This window comes from Elaeis guineensis, chromosome 7, assembly GCF_000442705.2.
Source record: "Elaeis guineensis isolate ETL-2024a chromosome 7, EG11, whole genome shotgun sequence".
Classification (NCBI taxonomy): Eukaryota; Viridiplantae; Streptophyta; class Magnoliopsida; order Arecales; family Arecaceae; genus Elaeis; species Elaeis guineensis.
In genome coordinates, this window is record NC_025999.2 from 75654642 (window position 1) to 75675777 (window position 21136).

Below are 21136 nucleotides of genomic sequence, written 5' to 3' on the forward strand. Positions count from 1 at the left end.
GAAGTCTCATCACATCACGTCTAAATCGGCTCTATGATTTCTTTAAATGGTTATACGACTTTAACCTACAAAAAGACCTATAGGAAACCTCCCAAGATACACAACTATAATCTCTTTACACTCCTTCTCTTCTGTTTCTCTGTTATCTGACTTAAGCGTCGGAGGATTTCCGTCGGAGCCAAATCTGGTTTGGACTTGCTTGTAGGTTTTTCTTTCGGAAGGATGCGCCATCGCTTCAGCCTTTTTCGATCGTGGTCTAGATTTCAACGATAATAGTCCTATCAAAAAGATATATTTTTTAAAATTCAAAAGAAATAAATAAAAACACAACGTTAACATATTTTTGACCAGATAACCATGCATCACCTCATCAATCCATTTCAATAATGATTACGTTCAATTCCCTTCCTAAAGTCAGAGGTCTTTGCGAGCCAGGCATGGATCTCATTCAAACAGAATCAATCTGACCAGAACCATGTTTTTCTCTTGAAACACATTGTTTTGTCTTTCCAAGAAAGGTACACGTGAGGGATGACTAAGAGCCGGTGCAGGCCTTCCTGCCCTTTTTGACATGATTTGTTGACATATTGAAGGGGCTGCAACAAACATATTACAACTTCATCTGAAAAGAGGACCGAATGGGACAAGGAAAACCCATGCCTAGTTGAGTATTTTTCAAAAGATCAACCGACTCTCTTATAGACATGGCCCAAAATAAAATTGGGTGCAGACGGTACTTCTCATGCAAAAGGATGAGCAATGTTCTTTCATTGCATGAATCATTAAAACATATTTTGCATAACTTTCAAAGCATAATATCTATCTCGTAATCTATACTAATAGATAGGAGGAAGAGATAAGAAGATCTTGACAGCTGTGCAAAACACAATCTAACGATGGATGGACGTCATGCAAAAAAATTAATCATTTTTATGCTCAAAAATACAACCCGAACTTTTTATTTTTTAATACTTAAATTAGTCTATAATACAAGAATTTTAGGGCTATCTTAGCGCACATCTTAGGTCAATATGGATAAAGTGATGAATCGAGCAAGCGAAGGAATTTTGTCAACTCCCCAAGTGGCGTCATTGCCTTTGACGACAGGGAATTGTTGAAATCAAAGTGCTATTCCCCAGGCTCTAATGACAATGAAGTAAGGTTGATATGAAAACATGGACCGTTTTCGTTTGTTTTTCCGCTAGCCAACAAAGAAGATATTTGAATTTTGATGCTAGAACATGTGGCTTCTTAAAACATGGCTCCATGCAAATACCATGGTCTTCATGGATGAGGGTGTCCCCATTTAGTCAAGATTTATTTCTTTGATATGTAAGAAAGTCAGAAGGCAGCAATGCAGAATCAAATCAATTTAATGGAAATGGCAGGCCTAGTAGTTGCATCAGAATAGTGGTATGAAATATGAGCTTTTAGATTAGTATTCGCCTCTTTATACCAAAACACGAACATTTGTCGCCGGCATTCATCACCCAATGGCCAACACTCATCTCTAGCTTGGCTGTTGCTCACTTGGATCAATTGGCGTAATTGGTGAAGTAAATTGTCCTCCGGTAACAAACAAAGTTTTGATATGCATGTCGGCATAATTTTTCTTAAACTTTAAATGCAAAAATTTGGTCATTAATTCATTCCCTGAATGTAAGTTCTGACATGTGGTATATCTCTCTTGTATGTAATTCAAAGATCAAATTGCAGCAATCTTGAAATGCTTGGTTAGGAGCTGGTTAGAACTAGGTGGATCTTGTGGACCATTGGTTGGATGGTTCTTAGATGATTGAATATTTTCCACCATTGGTTTGGCCACTGTTAATTTTTAATTGGTTGCTTGGAGATTTAATAAAAAAGCAAGAATGGAATATAAAATGATACTGGCCGGCAGATTTAGCTTATTCGTTTCTTATGTGACTAGAAATAGGGAGCTAATGTTCATCAAAACCAGCGAACTTTAGATAACTAGGGAAGTGGTCAACATTTTTAAAATTGTATACCCCGACAAAGAGGTTACTTGGAGCATGGAATGACCTGGATGGAACATGTCTTATTGTTTTTTTCTTTTCTTTTTAGAAAGTTGATATATACCTTCTCTCTAGTATAGAAGAAGACCATCCATAAATACAGATACAAAAAAAAAAAGCCACGATCAACATTGCATAAATCTATAACCTATGACTATTGATTTGATATACTTGGTTTTGTCTGACCATTGATTTCCACCCATACCAAGGCATAAGTCAATTTCTGAAGGAGAAATGTTTGAACATCACATTGACTTGGCCTGTTTGTTCCATTGTTTGGTTATCCATTCAGATGGAGGTCCATATTTCCTTTTAGAGGTTACTTAATTGTGATGCAGTACTGGAGAAATGAAATTTCTGGCTATACTGTCATACCAATACGACAATGTGAGAGAAAATCGGAATTATAAATTGATAGAAAAGCAAAGTTTGAGGAGGAAAATATTAATGTTTTTGTTGTATTATTAGTTAATGGTTCAACTCAAAGAAAGACTAGATAGTTGGTTGCTGTGGAACTTTCTGGTCTTTAATGCGGAATCCAAGTTAGCATTTGCAATTTTGATGGGGGGTGTCAGTAGAAAGGATATGTCATACTCAATACTAAATTAATATGTGAATCCAAACCCAAACCCAAATTTATGGTCTATGCCTATGCCGAACTGTAGACCCAAAAAATATCAGTACCAATCAGGTCTTGAGCTGCTATTAGGCAATTATTATCTAATTTGGTTATATCCTAGGCAGGAATAGGTGCAAGGGCAATATTGAAGGGGATTGGTGGAAGGACAAGCAGGAAGAGAGTCATCACTATTTTATTATTTTTTTTCTTTTTATTTTTATTGTAGCAATACTTACTAGTATAGTTATCACCGTTTCACCTTGGAAAGAGAAGAAATCTATGACTACTTTTGAGAAGAAAAGGGAGATAATTTTTAAAAAAAAAGATTATGAGAAAATGATAAGAAAATATTAGACATATTATATATGAAGATACACATACACTATATGATAAATATCACATGATTGAATATGGTTTAGCCAATATCTAAATTCAACCTGCTTAGGGTCTCATTTTGAAACACCAATCCATCCAATGACTTATTGGGCCTCTACATCTCTTTGGGTTGACAGTAGCATAAATGCTATATGTATGCTCTTTATTGAGGCATCAGATGAGGCATTCAAACTAATCTCTCACGTGAAAATAATTACTAACGACTATGTCGGAGTTGTCCACTCTGATACTATGAATATTTTCTCTTAACTTCTATATGATACTTGGCAATTATGTTGCAAGTAAAGGATAATTAGCATTAGATACTGCAACTCTCAGAAAAGTTAAAAATCAGACTTAGATTTAGCACTACAGATAAACGGTTATCAGAATGGTTATAATATCATTATAAATAGAGAGATAAAACTCTAAGGCAGAACCCTTTGGCCAATCAACCACGCATTATTATCTTTATCTTTGTCTTTACATTAATCCTATATTTACCTTTAATTTATTTGATTTAGTTATCCTAGTCTATTTGTAGTTCTTATAATAGAATCGTAGCTCCAGCTATAGCATATCTCCTATTTCAGATAGCAGCATTATGATAGAAAAAGTCCTTAAAGTTCAAGGAATGAAGTCTTATGCTATCAACCCTTCACCCTCTTTTATTTCCAAATTATTGATACTAGTGGCATGCTTGCGCACTTATTTAAACCTTCTCCAAAAAATAATACTCATGGAGGTTATAATCAAAATCAATGTTATTCTCCAAAGAACAATGACGACAATCAATTCCGATCTTTTAATAACAATCAATAAATTTCATCAAACTATGATGCTTTGGATTCTTAATTTTTTCATTAAAATATGAGGCTTTATCAAATTAGTAATTAGGAAAATTGCACTACTTTTGATTGTTTTCATTAGTTGAATCTATCATAGTGTGAAAAACAGTACTTTCAAAAGCTTTAGGATATTGTTATTGCCAAAGGACATGATAATACTAGAGACCTGAATGCCGATGCCGTCAACCATATTACTGCCAGTCTCCATAAGTTGTCTCATCATTTAGAATATTTTGGGCATTATACACTTGCAATTGTCAATAATAATAAATTTCTAATCTATCACATGGTTTTAACCTCTTTTACTCATAAAGAATTTAAAATTTATTTTAAAAGATTTTCTTTATATTTCATTAATAGTGAAAAATTTGTTGTCTAAAAATTTTGTCAAGATAATGATTATTTCTCCACCTTTACTAATATTGATATTTTTGTGATTATCGGCTACTTAAGGAGGATTCTTTTTCATAGTATTAATAGTGATGATTTTTACTCCTTTTCACTTTCATCGCAAAATCAATATAAAATTTTCAGCTCTCCTTCTTACCTTGCTAATTGACATGTTACTCATATTATTTGGCATCAACGTTTAGTACATCAAGATCATTAAACCTTTAATTTCATCATTTTAGTTTCTAGTGCTAATAAACTTATGAATATATGTTCTTCTTGTCAAATGAACAAGAGTACTAAATTGATATTTTCTCATTCTAAGTCTTTATCTAAGTTTTTGTTGGAATTGATTCACATCGATATTTGGAAACCTCCTCTTGATTTTTTTAAATAAATGATTATTATTATTTTATTATTTTTATTGATGATTTTAATAGATTTTTGCTTTATTTTTCTTTTTCGTTTTAAGGTTGAAGCCTTTGAAATTTTTCACAAATTTAAAGCTTTAGTTGAAAAAGAAATTTAATAGAAAGATTAAATCAATTCAAATTGATGGTGGCTTAGAGTATAATAAAACTAAATTTTCTGACTACCTTTCTATTAATAATATTTAATACATAATTTCTTAACCACTTATACCCAAACAAAATGGCTTGGCCAAGTACAAAAATCGGCACATTATTAACATAGCCATTTACTCTTTTAGTTTACTCTCAAGTATCCAATGAATTCTAGATTGATGCCTTTGCTCCAATTGTTTTCACATGAGCAGAATGTCAACTTGAATATTTGGTAAGCTTGACTATAATATCTTCAGTAGCATTGGTTGTGCATGTTATTCATATCTTCGTTCTTATATTCTCACAAGCCCTTTTTTGAGATAATGTCATTGTCTTTCTAGACTATAAATCATACGGATTACAGGTGTCATGATCCAAATATTTATCGAATTTACCTATCTAGATATGTAGTTTTTGATGAAAGTAGAATTTCATTTGATAAAATGAAACCTGAGCTATCGACATTCAATCCCACATCTTCCTACGTACTTTTTAGTTCTTTTATCCTCTCCGATCCATAAAAACTCAATGTGCTGTACCATTAGAGCTCCATCAGACTCCTACATAGTTTGATCCTTTGAGCTGTCAATATGACACTTGTCTACTCGGCTTCACATGAAATCTCAAATCACTCACCCAAGTCCTCCTCTACTTTTGTTGCACAATACTCTTCCAATCCACTACACTCACTCAAACTTCATCATATGCTCAAAAACATTCATCCTATGCAAACCCTTTCTAAATCAGGTTTCTTCAAGCCTAAGATCTTCACTAGCACCAAATATAGCACTTATGTTTACCCTCCATATTACTAAACTTATTATTCTTGAATAGCTTATCAACCTAAGTGGAGAGAACCTATGGCATTGGAGTTTGATGTGGGTCCTCCATGACCCAATAGAATATTGTTGGGTATCATTACATGTATCACGTAAAGCAATGATTATATGTCACAACTGAACAACATAAGATTTGTTTGAAGTAATTGGGTATTGACTGCATTGAAATATTTAGCTCAATCATCAAAACAACTATTATTTAATTAGTGCTTGCGCTTGCCATCTCTAACGGTTGGTCTATTCATCAAATGGATATTAATAATGCATTCTTATATGGAGTCTTTATTAAATAAATCTACATGACCTAGACACTGGGCATTATAGATCCTTCTCACCATAATCATATTTGCAAACTTCACACGGTTATCTATAGCCCCAAATAAGCCTCTCAGATTTAGTTTCTTCAACTCATATCTTGTGTTCATGGTTTGTGTCTTTGGTCCTTATTTGTAGATAATTTATTATTTATTCTTTGTACAGATAGTAATACTCTCACTCTTCTTATTAATATTCATGATATTATCATCAGTAGCATCTATGGATCTACTCTACTTTATTGCGTGATGGAACTTCATTATCTTTTTGCTATGAATGACCTTAATCCATTCAACTACTTTCTTGATATTGAAGCTGTCTAAACTTTATAAGCCTTTATTTGAGCTAATCCAACTATATCATTGATCTTTTTTATAATGCAAAAATGATCAGAGCTAAAGTATTGAGTTTTTTTTGTAACCCTAGGCTCTAAACTCTCCATTTATGAAGATGATCCCCTGCTTAATCCTATTGAATATAGAAGTATTATTGGGGCTTTTCAATACTTAAAATTTTTTACAAGATCTGACTTTGCATTTGATATCAACCAAGTCAGCCAATATATGTGTGCTCCATGTCTAGCTCACAAAAAAATTGTGAAGCGCATTTGTATACTATCTCAAAGGCTCTATTGCTTAGAGGTTATACAATTTTTATGATTTCTCTTAATTAAGAGCTTATTTTGATGCTAACTATATTGGGCATCTAGATAATTGTCGATCCACCAATGGTTGTTATGTATTTTTTTTGGTCTTAAGTTAATCTCTTGAAGTGCCAAGAAATAGGCTACCATTGCTTAGTTTAGTACCATATTTGAACACTGCTTAATTATTGACTTATACTATAACTAAATTATCATGGATTTTATATTATTGTAGGAGCTTGGTATTGTCCTCCCCCCTCCCCGCTAAAAAAAATAGAGCTTACAGGTTGGGAACTCCTAAGATGGCTTGGGAACTTACCAATGTCTAGATAGGTGATCTTTATCCTAATCTCAAATTTAAGCACTATTTATGCTTGAGTTAGATGTGTTCACTCTTCACCATCAATTTTTTATTGTGACAATATTAGTGCTCTATCTCTTGGTTTAAACCCAATTTATTATATTTATAGTAGGGATGTCAAAGTGAAATATCATGGTGTTCATAAGCGAGTTATACATAAGTGATATTGAGGTTCGATTTGTTGGTATATAACTAATCAATTGGCAAACATGTTTACCAAGGGTTGCACCACAATATGGTTCACCCAGCTTTGATCCAAGCTCAATATCACTTATGTGCTGTTTTGCTTATGGGGGTGAGATAATATATCATCAATTGATGCCACCAAATCTGCTTCACCAACAATGTATTGAGATTTATTTCTATTCTAAAGAAAATAAATAATGATATATATTCTCTACATAGAAAATAAATAATGGCATACAAGAGAATAAATCATGGTATACAAGGAAACAAATCATATCATATATCTTTTTATAAAAAAAACTAAATAATAAAATATAAAAAATAAATTATGATACATATTTTTTATAATATTGTATAACTATTTAATATCAATAATTATAGGATATCTTTATTATATTACTATAATTGCGTTTATCATTATGCAACCAATCTTTTGTAAAATGATAGTATATATATCTCATCCTAATGACTATGATACCCTTGGGATATCATGTTGTCATCATTTTTTTTATTAAGCTCTTAATTTTCCTAACGTCATGTTACTGATTTTCGATCGTTTCATATTTGATTTTACTAATTATAAATTTTATATCCATTTCTCCTTTCATGATTATTTTATATTTAACCGAAACATGTAGAATCCAAGTAGCGGCAGCCGAGCGGTAATCCAGCGCCCTTGCCCGGAATGGTGTCCCGGCTTTCCTTCCCGGCAGACGGCGCATAAAAAATATGAACGGAATCGGTCTGACTTGGTGCCTTCTGTCGGCTAATGGTGGCGTAGTCAAACACTTATCACATCGTCCGTCGCGTTTGACTTACGATACGAACCACGAGAACCTTATCTTACAACCTACCGTATAGAAGTTCCTATGCGCAATCACGATCTCCCTACCCAACGAACCCTCCCGACCACATCACAGCCGTCAATATTCCAAACGGACCGCAGATCTGTCAGCCGCATAGAATATCCGACGGGCTCAAAAATGCACTTCCCACCCCCACCAGATTTCACGGCAATTAACCCCCTCGAGATCCATTCCCCAAAAACACGATAAAGCGACGCCCATTTTACTTAAATGAACTCTCATATTGTCTTGTATGCCTAAAAATTAAAAAAAATCAATAAAATTCCAGCGCGACCCGTTCGTCCCACCGATCTGAAGACCCCATGACGGCGAGAACGACGAAGTGAGAGAGAAGCGAAGAAAGACAGGCCCCTCTCAGTTCTCTACTCTCCCCTTCGAGCCCGTCTTGTTATTCGCTAGGTTTTCTTCTTCCCCTCTTGGAGATCTTGGTCGCGAGAGGGAAGGAGATGGTGTCGTGGCTGAGCTCTGGAGACGCGAGGGCGTTCAAGTGCCTGCTCGCCCTCGCCCTCATGTACGGCGCCATGTCCTACCTCGCCTACACCGTCATCCATACGCGCCACGTCCGCCCTCTCGGATCCGACGCGCCGCCCGACCGCTTCTCCGAGGCCAGAGCCATAGAGCACATCCGCCACCTCACCGTTGACATCGACGGTCGCCAGGTGATTCTCGCGTGCCGTTGTTTTTCGATCATTGGTGCTGGGATTTGGGGTTATGATGTGTTTTCGATCTCAGGAAGGACGGCCGGGTCTGGAAGAGGCGGCGAGGTATATAAGAGGGCAGCTGGAGGCGTTCGCGGATCGGGCGGGGCCGAATTATCGGTAAGCGGGACTGGATTTGGTGTGTTTATAGTTGGATTGGATTGCCTCGATATGAAAGTTTGCAACTTTTCGTGTGTTTGATTCTGTTTTGACTGTTTTGATGATCGGGCTTGTGCTTGGTAGATAAACCATTTGCTACATTGATTGTTATTTTAGTTTCAGCAATTAAAAACGATCCAATATTGAATCGACATCCCTTTCCTTTTTTAGTGGTAATGATTTGTCACACCCAACCCATCAGCAGGAGCCAGGAATTTGGCAGACAGCCTCACCTCCATAAGGTTTGACCCCACAGGATGTGCAAGGCCTGCCTTCTGATTTCCATTAATGTATTTTACACAACAAAGGATTAGGCAGTAGTAATATTAAAGCATCTACACCTTGGACATACTAATTCAAAAATAACATAACATCCATTTAAAATAGTTCAAGAATACTATTACAAAATTTTGAAGACTCGTACATCATGCCTTTTCAAAGTATTTATTTAAATGAAAAATAGAAAATGACTAAACCCTAATCCAATGCTGCTCAGCCCACAGACCCCATCCGATTTATTCCTCGACATCTTAAAAAAATATGCAATGAAAAGTAAGCAGCTATAGTTTGGTAAGTCAGCTTTACCTCTTGGATCATGCATATAATGTACAGGAAATGATAATTTACGTACCATATGATTAACAATGATAAATGAAAGTCATCTTACTAAACTTGGGATGGAATTTCACAAAAAACATGCTTATCAACATAAACTTAAGTTTCAATGTATTTAATGTGCTGATAAAGAAAATCCCCTTTTTTTATGAATTCTTAATCAAAGTCATTTGACAATCTGTCCTCTCTTAGTCTTTGCAACTATGGCTACAATCAGCCCCGTGATTAGATCTACAAGAGTTTAACTTATGAATACAAACATGCTGTTGATCGGCAATTGCCAGTGATTTTAGCCCTAACTGGTTAGACCTGGAAGGAAACTAGCTTGAGTTACACAAAACATGCTAGTGATCCATCTCGACTAGTTAGATTTGAAAGAAATTAGTTTCTGAACATGTATGGCCAACAATCAATCCCATTGGTTAGGCTCAAATTGTAGTTAGATTAGAGAGTGAACATAATATCTATTCCAAACCAATTTCTTAGTCATATAAAAGTCCATGAATTTTACAAATATGATCTGACAACTCATTTCATACAGTTTAATCATGCCCAATCAAATGCATCATAATTTAGTTTCATGTCCAACCAAAGCATTTCATGCTTGATCCCAAATTTTTAAATTTTTCTTTATGCAAATGTAATATTTATTTCAAACATAAATATAAATGTATAAGTAATTTTCATATTTTCAATTTTAAATATGTGGGCTATTTTACACATGTTGTTATAAAACTAAGCAGTATAAATTTTAAAGTAGATCATATGGCGTGCATTATTAAATTACCAGAGGTAGAGGTACTTACTGATCTAAGTTAGCAAAACTCGGAAACTACTCTCAATATAGATATACACAACCAAAAATGAATATATTGGAAACTTTAGGCTTTCCTTCACAGCCGCAAATCAACCTCTATAATTCAAAAATCCTACTAGGGTTGTGACACCGTCTCAGTGCTTAACAACTTAAGATCCCTTCCCATAATAGGGTTGGTAGCTCCAGATCTTCCCGTTTATGGCTTAGAGCTGGGATTTAGGCATTCCTAGCTTGGCGTAGCATCCAAAGACCCATCCACCCATAGATCTGAAACTTAAAATGGGGATTTTAGTTTAATACAAATATGATAAAATTCATCAGTGGTTACCTTGTGTCTTGGCCCTAGACTGGACGCTTTACTAAATTGAAGACCCTGATAACAGAACAGACACTATCAACATTCAATCAATAGAGAGAAGAGAGAAACAGAATAAGGTACCATATCTCACTGGATTAGAGAGAAAATTAAAGTGAGGGAGAGAGAACGTTTTCTATTTGAGGGGAGAGAGAGGAACAGAGAGAAAGTGAGATAGCGAGCGAGATTTAGACAGAGTGGGGGGTTTGAGTGCTTTGAGAGGTTAGTGTGAGATAGAGGAGAAATCGGGGTGAGAGATAGAGAGAAGAGTCAAGAGAGGAGAGGAGAGAGGACAGACCTCCATGCCATCCTCTATAGGAAACAGGGGAAGAAGGGGGTGAGGGTTTTTGCCCTCTGCAAAGCAGGGAGAGGGAGAGAGAGCTCTCACCTGGGTCCTTGGTCTGATGGGATGTGGTGGCGAGTCTCCAGTGAGGCAGTGGAGGCGATGAGTATGGCTACAAGGAAAAGAAACAGGGAGCTGAACAGGGGATTAGTCATAGAAAATAAGGGTAGGCAAAGGACTTTGGGGTGCCAATCATACAATGGTGCTCAACCATGAAGGCTTGGCAGCCATGGACAAGAAGGATGGGAGGGGTTGATGAGGCAGGGGTTCAATGACTGTGGTAGAGGTTTGGTGACAAGTGGTAGCGGCGGCTGATGGAAGATAAGAAGTGAAAAGGAGAGAACAGGGTTGAACAGGGAATTCACTGGATGGGCTTGGCATTGGGTTCAGCCTCAGCTCCCTTGTCAGCTGCTAAGCTCCAACATTGACTCAGAGGGATGAAGAGAAAGTGAGATCTAGCCAAAGGAGATTGGCGGTTTCCAGCTTCAAGGTAGGGGATGAGCCCAGTGACAAGGGAAGGCGATATGATCTAGCAACAAGGGAAGTAAGGGACCACTCATTGTAGTTATAGTAGCGAACACTGTTCCAGTGACACTTGGGGAGAGAGAGAAAGAGAGGATCTTGGTTGGGAGGATGAAGCTGGTGATGGTGGCAAAGCAGGCGAAGAGAAGAATAAGAAGAGGCTCAGATGTGCTTTATTTTGCATGTTTCCGGTGTTTCCATGATCACTTGCAATTCTTGCGATAGGTTTGAGCTACTCAACACCTGGGCTGTTGTTTTGCACCAGCCTCTACTGTTCTACACCGACGTCGGAAAGTTTGGTTCCATGTTGGATTGGGCTCTCACATGATCATTTTCTCTTTGGCTCTCCACTGATTGTTTGAGGCTGTAAGATTTTGCACACAAGTATAGCTGATGGTGGATTTTTAAACTACTCAATTTACAAGAGAAAGTTGAACTATTGGAATGAAGTCAAAGATAGACTAACATTAGTCATTTTAGAAGTTGGCGCTCTTTATACAAAATTCAGACTTCTAACTTCTAGTTCTATAATTTTATACGTGTTGCACCATAACTTACAAATTTTAATAATAGCTGGTTTATAATTAATGACATCAAGACTAAGCCCAATCTGTAGCTAATGAAGAACCGATGTTCAGATATAATTCTGTGTTTACCTATAACTATTCTAAACCCTCATAAGTAGTAAGTTTGAAAGACCGACTGATTTCAGCAACATTGTTTGTGAAATCTATATAGCACAAGTGCCTTTGACCTGTGGATACGATACTACTCTTAATGGCCTCAATCCCTTGCTTGACTTCTAATAATCTAATGATAAACTAGTGATTGTCATGGATTTAGGCTACATTTATTTGCCATGATATGCAAATGCTGTAGCGTTTTTATCTCAATCTTGATCTGATTGCTGGCATCAAGCTAATGGGTGGGCCACTGTCCATTGTCTTGGTAATTATTTAACAAAATAAAATACATTAAATTTTAATCTGTCATTTTTATTGGCAGATTATTTTTGAAGCTTTATGATTTTATTCTATTGCACCTCATTAATTTATTTTTAAGGAGAATAAACCATCAGTATAGAAACCAATAAATTCTATACCAAGGATTTAAGTCTCGCCAGGACGGGGGCCGTCTCGCCCGTCTCATCCTGTTCTTCCGAGATTCCGGCATCTGGGATGGGTGTGGGACCCCGAAACGAGCATCCGACCTTTGTCCCAGCTGTCCTGCCTTCTCTCCGATCGGATCATGCATCGATACAGCCATCTCGATCGGGACTTGCACTATTTTCCTCTTTCGATTCGTCATCGGTAGGGAGGAGTGAGGGAGGGAGGGAGCTGCACTGATCTTTTTTCCGCTGCTGTCGTCATCATCATCGAGAGGGAGGAGCACGAACGAGAGGGAGGAGCTGAAAGGAGCACGAACGGGAGGGAGGAGTCGCTCGAGGAGAAGGGAGGAGAGAGAGGAGGAAGGAGGCGTTCGGATCTCTGACGAGGAAACAAGGGAGGAGGGAGGGTCTGTCGAAACCCTTGAGGTGATTTTTGCCTCTTTCGGCCCGATGCATGGTGGATGGCGTGCAATTGAAAATTGATGAAATACAAGGGTAGCGTGGCATGTTATCCACCATGGGATTTGATACAGTTCCTACGTCCACGTGAACTAGGGCAAATCTCGGAGCCTATGCACGATGGATAGTGCATAATCGGGAATTGGTGAGATACAAGGGGTAGCATGGCGTGTTATCCACCATGGGATTTGATGCAGTCCAACTGCACATGCAGTAGGTCCAAGTGAAATAGGGCAAATCCTAGAGCATATGCACGATGGACAGTGCACAGTCGGGAATTGGTGAAATACAAGAGGTAGTGTGGCGTGTTATCCATCGTGGGATTTGAAGCGGTCCAATTACTCTGGTACATACAATCATGGTATGGATTTCTCCGTGTATTGCATGATGCGAGCCATTCGATCTCGTCCATTTGATCGCATCCACAGGATAGCTCTCAAAATATTTTGAGTCTGTGATTTCTCTCGACTCGAGCATCACACCCACGGCCCCATGCAGCTGCTCCAATCAGCGTCCATGACTCTGCTCGATACTTATCTATTCATGCGTGGTCAGATGTTGCTTAGGCCAGGATTCCTATCCTATATATTTTTTTAAATCAGGCAAATTCATCCGCGTCTTATCTTAGAAGATCAAATATATTTAAACAATAAATAGATTAGTAAAATTTTAAGATAAATTCAAAAAAATAATATATATTCAAATAAATCATATTCATCTGTTTCAAGCGTGTGCCGGGACGACCGATCAAGACGCCATCGAGATGGGATGGGATGCGGGACGTCTCGTTCTGAGAGAAAATCGGGACACCCTCATCCCATGGATTTAAAACTTTATTCCATACAAACTCCATAACAAGATTGAAGTGCCACTTATTTAGCCCTATGCATGCCCCTATCCCTACCACCCTGTGTGACATTTTACATACTATTTTGTAGGGTTGAGCAAATAACCGAAACCTCTAAAGAAACCTATCCAATCCGACCCAATAAACATTGATTTCATTCGGTTGAAAGACATAAATCGGGTGGAATCGGGTTGGAGTTTGTAAAAAATCAGTTATTTATCGTCGGATTCGATTTCTACACTTTTAAACCATATGAAACGAACTTAACCGATGTAGTATTTCATAAACTCACTTTCATTTTGGGATGGTGTCATTTAGACTTCAATACTTCATTCTAAAAAATACCGTGTCACCCATTTGGATTCATGGGAATATTAATGTTGAATTATTGATGAAAGCACATCAATTTGAGACAATTCTAAAGTAAAAGCTTTCAGATGAGTAAATTTTTTTTTTCTGTTTTATTTTGTATATGTTCAAAAATAAGTCCAAAATTTGTAACTTATAAAGTTTAGGCCTTTTTTGCATTAAATTGATAAAAAAAAGAAATCAAGTAAGCTTAAGTGGGCCAACATTGGGTTAACATTAAAATCCAAACCGACACAACCCATCCGAACCTGCTACAAACCATTCACTTTGGTTTTAAATGGTTTATACATGATAAATAGTCGGCAACTTGTTGAATTTTTTTCAACCTGATTGGGTTCGATCGGATGAAATTTTTCTCTCAACCCGACCTATGCTCAACCCTACTATTTTGTGCCAATCTGCGCCAATTCACATGCCCAAGCATGTGCCGAGGATTATGGTAAAGAAAAGGCACAAAATGGCATGAAACCTGATGGGCTGCCATCGTCAGGCACACATGATGCAAAGGTTGCATAGCCCTGTAGATTCTTGTACCTTGTTGGTACAGTATATATCATATGGAATGGATCAACTTCATAGAGTACCTTGATTTATGATCCATATGGTAGCTGATGCATTAAAACTTGCAAGAACAACAGCTTGTTCTTTGCCTAGAAACCTTTGAATCTAAGAGTTAGAAGTTCAGGAATTTGTCAAACGGAGAAACTTGATGTATTCCAGCCTTGTTGCTGCTTTAGAGATAAACATTCTGCACAGTCAAGATACAACAGTCCTGAGAAGCAAGCTACTAATTTAGCAGCTGCTTCACTCTTAAAAACTGGCGAACAATCCCAAGAATGCCTTATAAGGTGTTAATTAGGTGAGTTACATAGCTTAATCCATGTGAAATTTGAGTTTAGGACTAGCATAATTAAAAGGTCCATTGAAGGAGCGAAGCAACACAATTTGCTTTTGGATTTGTGCAGGTACATTGATTGACTTTTGTAGTTATTTCATTTGCTTATTCAGGGATTAAATTTGACTGATATCCTCTTTGTTTGAGTGCATTTAGTCCTCTTTTTTAATTTTGATTGTCTAAGTTGCCTTTGCAGCATGTACATTTTATGAAACTTTTAGTAATAGTATTTAGCACATCTCTTTATCACATGATGTGCCGATTGCACATAAGTGAATCATGTCATGCCACATCTAGATCCCCTAGCTATAGCAAAAGGCAACTTGGAGTGATTGTAGAAGCAAGAGATCACCTTTTAATCAATTATGCAGATTTACAATGGAGATAGTGGACATTTAGTTAAAAAGTTGAAAACTTCTATAATCATCTCAAAATAGTAAATTGTGTTTAGTGTGGCTTAAAAAAGAGGTCCCATTACCAGTTTCAAATGAAGAAAAGGTTCTCTTACAAAAAACAAACAATTAGCCATGTCGTATTAGAAGCGTTGCAGATTAAGAAAAGTGAGGAAAGTGGCTTCTTGGGGAATTTCAAAAGCTAGTTTCCATTTAATGCTTATTGGAAGTTGCTATCTCTATCTTTTGAATGTGACAAAGTCACCACATATAAGGGTAAACTGCCCTTCTCTTATTGTTTCCACTATTTTATTTGTTCGCTGTACCTTCTACCTGAACTTAACCTGATTTAATTCCAACCCAAACTTAATATTTATTGGTAGGATGTTAATTCTAAACGTAACTACAAGCCTCAACCAACTTTCGCATCTGGTCTAGAAAAATGCAACAGAACTCCACAAAAACATAAAAAGCTCTATTTAGAAGGTTCACAAAGGTATTGATTAGAACTATATAATTTTAATATTGATTAGAACCACATAATTTGGTAGTGACTGAATCTGACCCTAGCTGGATGGTAACTCACTCTGATGAGAACTCAATGAGTTAAGTTTGTAGTCAAATACTAAAAGCAAATCCATTTTAGGGCAGGTTGGATTAAGACATAGTCTGATCCACTTGCACCGATACATCCATGCACTGCAATCATACATAAACCAAACATCTGGTGAAGTGCCTTTTTCATAATAATTTCTTTCCAAATGCTTCGAAGAAGCTTTAAGAGAACTGGAGAAAAAGCCAAAGTTGCCTTATGAGTTATGACCTTCCAAAAAATAGTGAAGCTGCGCATGGTTTTCTTGACCACTTAAGTTTCAAAGCTCTTAATACTTTTTGCTTTGTTTGTATTTTTCTATTTGAGTTTTTCATGCATAAGCAAATTATATCTTTTGTTGCAGAGTAGAGATCGAGGAAACACTTGTTAGCGGTTCTTTCAACATGATATTTTTGCGGCATAGCATATCTGTTGCCTATAGGAGTCATAAGAATGTTCTTATGAGGTATGTTTTACGTCAATAGCTTAAAATAAGAAACATGGCTCATTGATGATTAATTGTTGTTTATAATACTTTAGGCATCCAAGATGTATTGAGGATGAATTCATATTGTACTTTCATGAGGGCTTAGTGCTATTACTAACTACTTGTATATGTTGTATTTTAGGATATTTTTGTAATGTTAAGGATCATTAGGTAGAACAACATTCGTGAGAATTGAATGGTATGTTCTCAGAAATAAAATATGGACAATTATAATGTCTTACTTTTGAACTATATGGTGGATCATATACTGTTTTAATGCATATATGGAAATATGATAAACTTTCATTTCATGAAACTCATTATATATGTGTCATTATATAATTTGTTGCATTTTTATCCATTTAATTTGACTAGTTCATTTAACTACTCTTTCTTTAAAAGGAAAATTGATTATGTCATCACCACATTGTTTCTATCTCTTATTACCAAAGTTATGCATGCATTGTGAGACCATCAGCATTGTATGATGTCGTCTCTTAGACTGTGTACTCAATGCCTTTCTTAGTCAGTCCATGGAAAATCCAGAACCTTATCGTCTGCCAATAATCTTGTTATATTTGATAAGTTCATTTGGGTTTTGGTTGGCTTTTTGATGTCTTCCCATATCTATCCTTCAGTTGAAGAATGCATCTTTCGGTTATCTATGAATAGTTTCAAAGTCATTGTCTAAGAATGTTCAAGAAACTGGAATATCCTTTGCCTCTTCTCTAATGGTTTCTTTTGCCCATGTACATCTTCAAGTTGTTTCTTGGAGTTCGATTAAAGCTTATTTAGGTGCCATCAACTTTTTCTCCTAAGTGAGCATTGAGGGTTTTTAAATGACATGCATGCTTGAATACTATCTAAAAGGAGAATATATGATAAAAGCTGAAACATTGCATTGATTTTACAAGTACAAAAACATAACCTGCATATCTTGACAATAAAAAAACATAGGTGACTCGCAAAATCTTAATGTTTTAACAAAATAAAATCACACTTGTCTTTGTAATCATCTTATGTAGCATTCCGCTTAAGTTCTAGTAGGGATTAGGGAAGTTCTTCAACCATGGGAAACAACAAGATCTAAGTTCTTTTCTTCTTTCTTGGATCTAAAGTAGAAAATTGTGATTGCAGTTGGTCAACTAAAGGGATGATACAAGATAATATACAATCAAATAAATTTCAACAATACAAGCATGCCCAAACTGTAATAGAGATTATAGACTGTGAAATTAAAAGAAAGCAAGTGCAGAAAACCTAAGGAAGAAGGAAAAATATGGTATATTAGAACCTTGGAACTGTGAGGATGTGCCTCTACCAATTGCTTGGCCTACTTATCTTACAAAGAATTAGGAATTTTGGAGAAGCATTGGGGTTCTGTTGTACCCAAGGAAGAAAGTTTGTTGGTATGATATAGGAAGAAAAGTGCATACTTAGACCGTTTTATAAAATATTTTAGGGCGATTATTTTCTTTTTGCTTTTTTATCTTGAAGTAATGGGACAAGCATGTAGCTTGACTTCGGTCATAAGGCACTTGGTTGTTAACATACTCAAAAAATTAGAAAAACTGTTACCAAATAGAAAGACAAAAAAATCTGATGGGTTGAATGGCATACAAGCATACAACTAAACCTTCAAGGGGTAAAGATACAGGTGGAAAAAATGAAGACCAACTTTAAGACCAACAACAATGTCATGTGCAACCATCATTGGCTCTCTTGGTATTCTAAAAGCTAATCTTTCATCTTAAAACAATATGTGGAAATGCTACCAAGGGACCTAGTTGGAATAACTGATTACATAACTTGTTCGATATTGGAGTACAGAATTAGGGTTTCCTGACATAGGTTTCCATATTTTAATCTCCAAAAAGGTGCTTGATGGTCCCAGTTTTGATCATTTGATAGATATGCACACCATACTCTATTATTTGGGGAAAGAAAGAAAATGAAAGTCGAGGCGTTTCGAATTGTTGCACATCAATCGTGCACTGTCGTATATTTTTTCACATCCCAATTCATCTTCAGTAGATAATTAACTTGATGTTTGGTCCTGAGAATAAGTTATCAATTAGTGGCATCTCCCCCCTCAAAATTTTATATGATAGTTCTTTAGTAGAAATCGTAGGTCAGGTGCCGGGTGGTTTTACATGCTTGAGGAGTTGAGGTTACGTAACATATCTTTCCCTGTGCACGTTAAGATATAGTCCACCTTAGGTTGGCACGAGGACTGGAAATAGGCTGTGCTAGGCCATGCCACCCCTTTGCCCAGACTCAGCCTGATTCTTTTTCTTTTTTTTTTCTTTTTGGAAGATGGGGTGGGAGGAGGGGGCCTCTTGGGCTTGGTCTGAGTCTGAAAAATTTGCTCATAGTTTGGTCCAAGTTTGGCCTAAAGCTTGACCTGAGATTAGTCTGAAGCCCAAAATTCTCTAACTCAATGATGAGCTGCTCCTTGAGTGATTGCTTAAGAGAGCTGATTATGGAGAAGGGATGGGTTATCTGTAGCAGCTGTAGATGTGGAGGTGCGAAGATCAATGACTGAAGGAGGAGATGGAGAGGGAGCGCTGTTCCTCAACGTTAGTGTTGACCAGAAGGAGTAGGAGGTGTTGAGATGGGAAGGAGAGTTGTGCAAGCAATAACGGTAACCAGAGGGAGGTGTTGGATTCACACAGAGGGAATGGGTCATTGATGAGGAACCCCACATCACTAGTGACAATGAAGGAGAAGGTTAGATGTTAAGATTGATGGAGGAGGGAATGGAGGAGGGTCAATGAGGTGGTGCTCCTCGACCTTGGCAAAGGTGAGGGGCTGAAAAATTCAATGGTGTTGAAGTGGAACCCCTAAGTCAGAGTTGAGAGAGGAAGGAAAGGCAAGAGCGGAGAGGTGGAGGGGGGGAACTTTTAGGAGATGGGAGGTTAAAGGGATGGGATTAGGGTTTCTAAATTTTAAAAGAGTGAATTTAAGCCATCCATTGTTTTTGGATAAATGGTTAGGATCGAATTAAAAAGAACAATTACCATGTCAATCTTGTATTAATATATGATAGAATTGTATATAAACTATAATTCAATCTCCAGATTGGGCTCTTGCTAGACCAAGGTGAAGCCTGAACTTGGCTTGAAACTTAGATGGGCCCTAGGTTTTAGGCCTAAGCTTGATTCACACATCCATATGCTTGGCTCAAAGCCTGGCCCAAAGCTATCATGCTTGACAGGCTGTGGGCTGGTCCAAGCCCATTTCTAACCCTAGTTGGCACCAAATTAATTGCACGATAACTTATGAGCAGGAAATCCGTCATATCATGAAATCTAAAAGATCGTATTGTCAAAGCTACCCATCTTAATGATTAGTGCTTAGGCTTGTGAAGAACTATGAAGCGAGTTCAAGGGTTGTCTAGGCATGGAAAGAGTTTGGATGAGGATGGAACAAGGTTAAGTTTGATATAGGGAACTGTATTTATTTTTGTGGAAACAACTTTTGAGCAAGCCACATTAGAAAATAATTAGCAAGTGGGTCAACTTTATTTAGAGACAACTTTAAGGGAAATCGTGATTTAGAAGAAATTTTTAATTTCTCTGATATGACTTGGGGAAAAAGTGATTGATTATGAGCTATGTTTAAGAACAAGAGCTAGTTCTTTAATATACTTAATATAACATTTTGAGAAATATAGTAGGGGTTCCACCACTAGTGTTTGAACTATGGATGGCAATCAGGTTGGGTTAGATATGGATTGGGTTGGATGGGGTCAAGTCAATTCTTTTTAAACTTGAATCCAACCCATTTATTACATGGATCAAGAATCCAAACCCAAATTAAACCTTTTTATTAAATACGTAACCTGATTCGACCTTCATAACCTGTTTTCAATAAATGGGTCAGATCATGTTATAAATGGGTTGAGCAGATTTAGGTCATAATGCAATCCAACTATTAAATGGGTTACAAATGGGTTAAACAGTCTGGACACTAAACCTGAACCTAACTTGTTTGGTAAATGTGTTAGATCAGTCGACTTGTTTATGACTTCAGACCCCCTAGTTCGAACCTTGGACCTCTCTCAAGTGGAGAGGGATGCCAACTAACTGTGCTGAGGCTGGATTATGTGCTTAATGTGTATATCTGTGTGCAATCTATAAATCCCTATTGTTGTGAATTTTGTGTGACTTTCTCTTTTATGATTGTGTGAAAAGGAAAAAAAATCTCTTGAGAAAAGTTTAAAGTATAGAGGAGAGTGAACAGACGATATAACTCTAAGGCAATAGGGAGTGAGTACGTCAGGTTTGAGGAGGGACGATTCCTGAAGGCAGGGACTGGAGCTAAATCTATAATTTAGGTCATAGGCATCTCTAAAAAATAACAGCAAACTTAGAATTGAATTTTTCGAATCTGCACTAACCAAGGTTTTAAATACCGGTATTGGACCCGTGCCGG

The 21136-nt window shown here is 36.8% G+C and overlaps 1 protein-coding gene across 1 annotated transcript in view; it reads left to right on the forward strand.

Moving 5' to 3' along the window:
* Positions 1 to 8352: 8352 nt before the first annotated feature.
* The window catches only part of LOC105048919 (uncharacterized), a 70420-nt gene continuing 57636 nt past the window's right edge, over positions 8353 to 21136 (forward strand). Inside the window, exons 1-3 of the mRNA XM_010928407.4 lie at positions 8353 to 8700; positions 8774 to 8859; positions 16577 to 16678. Of these exons, the coding sequence (XP_010926709.2) occupies positions 8488 to 8700; positions 8774 to 8859; positions 16577 to 16678 (401 nt within the window). The 5' untranslated portion in view covers positions 8353 to 8487. The remainder of the gene's footprint in view (positions 8701 to 8773; positions 8860 to 16576; positions 16679 to 21136) is intronic.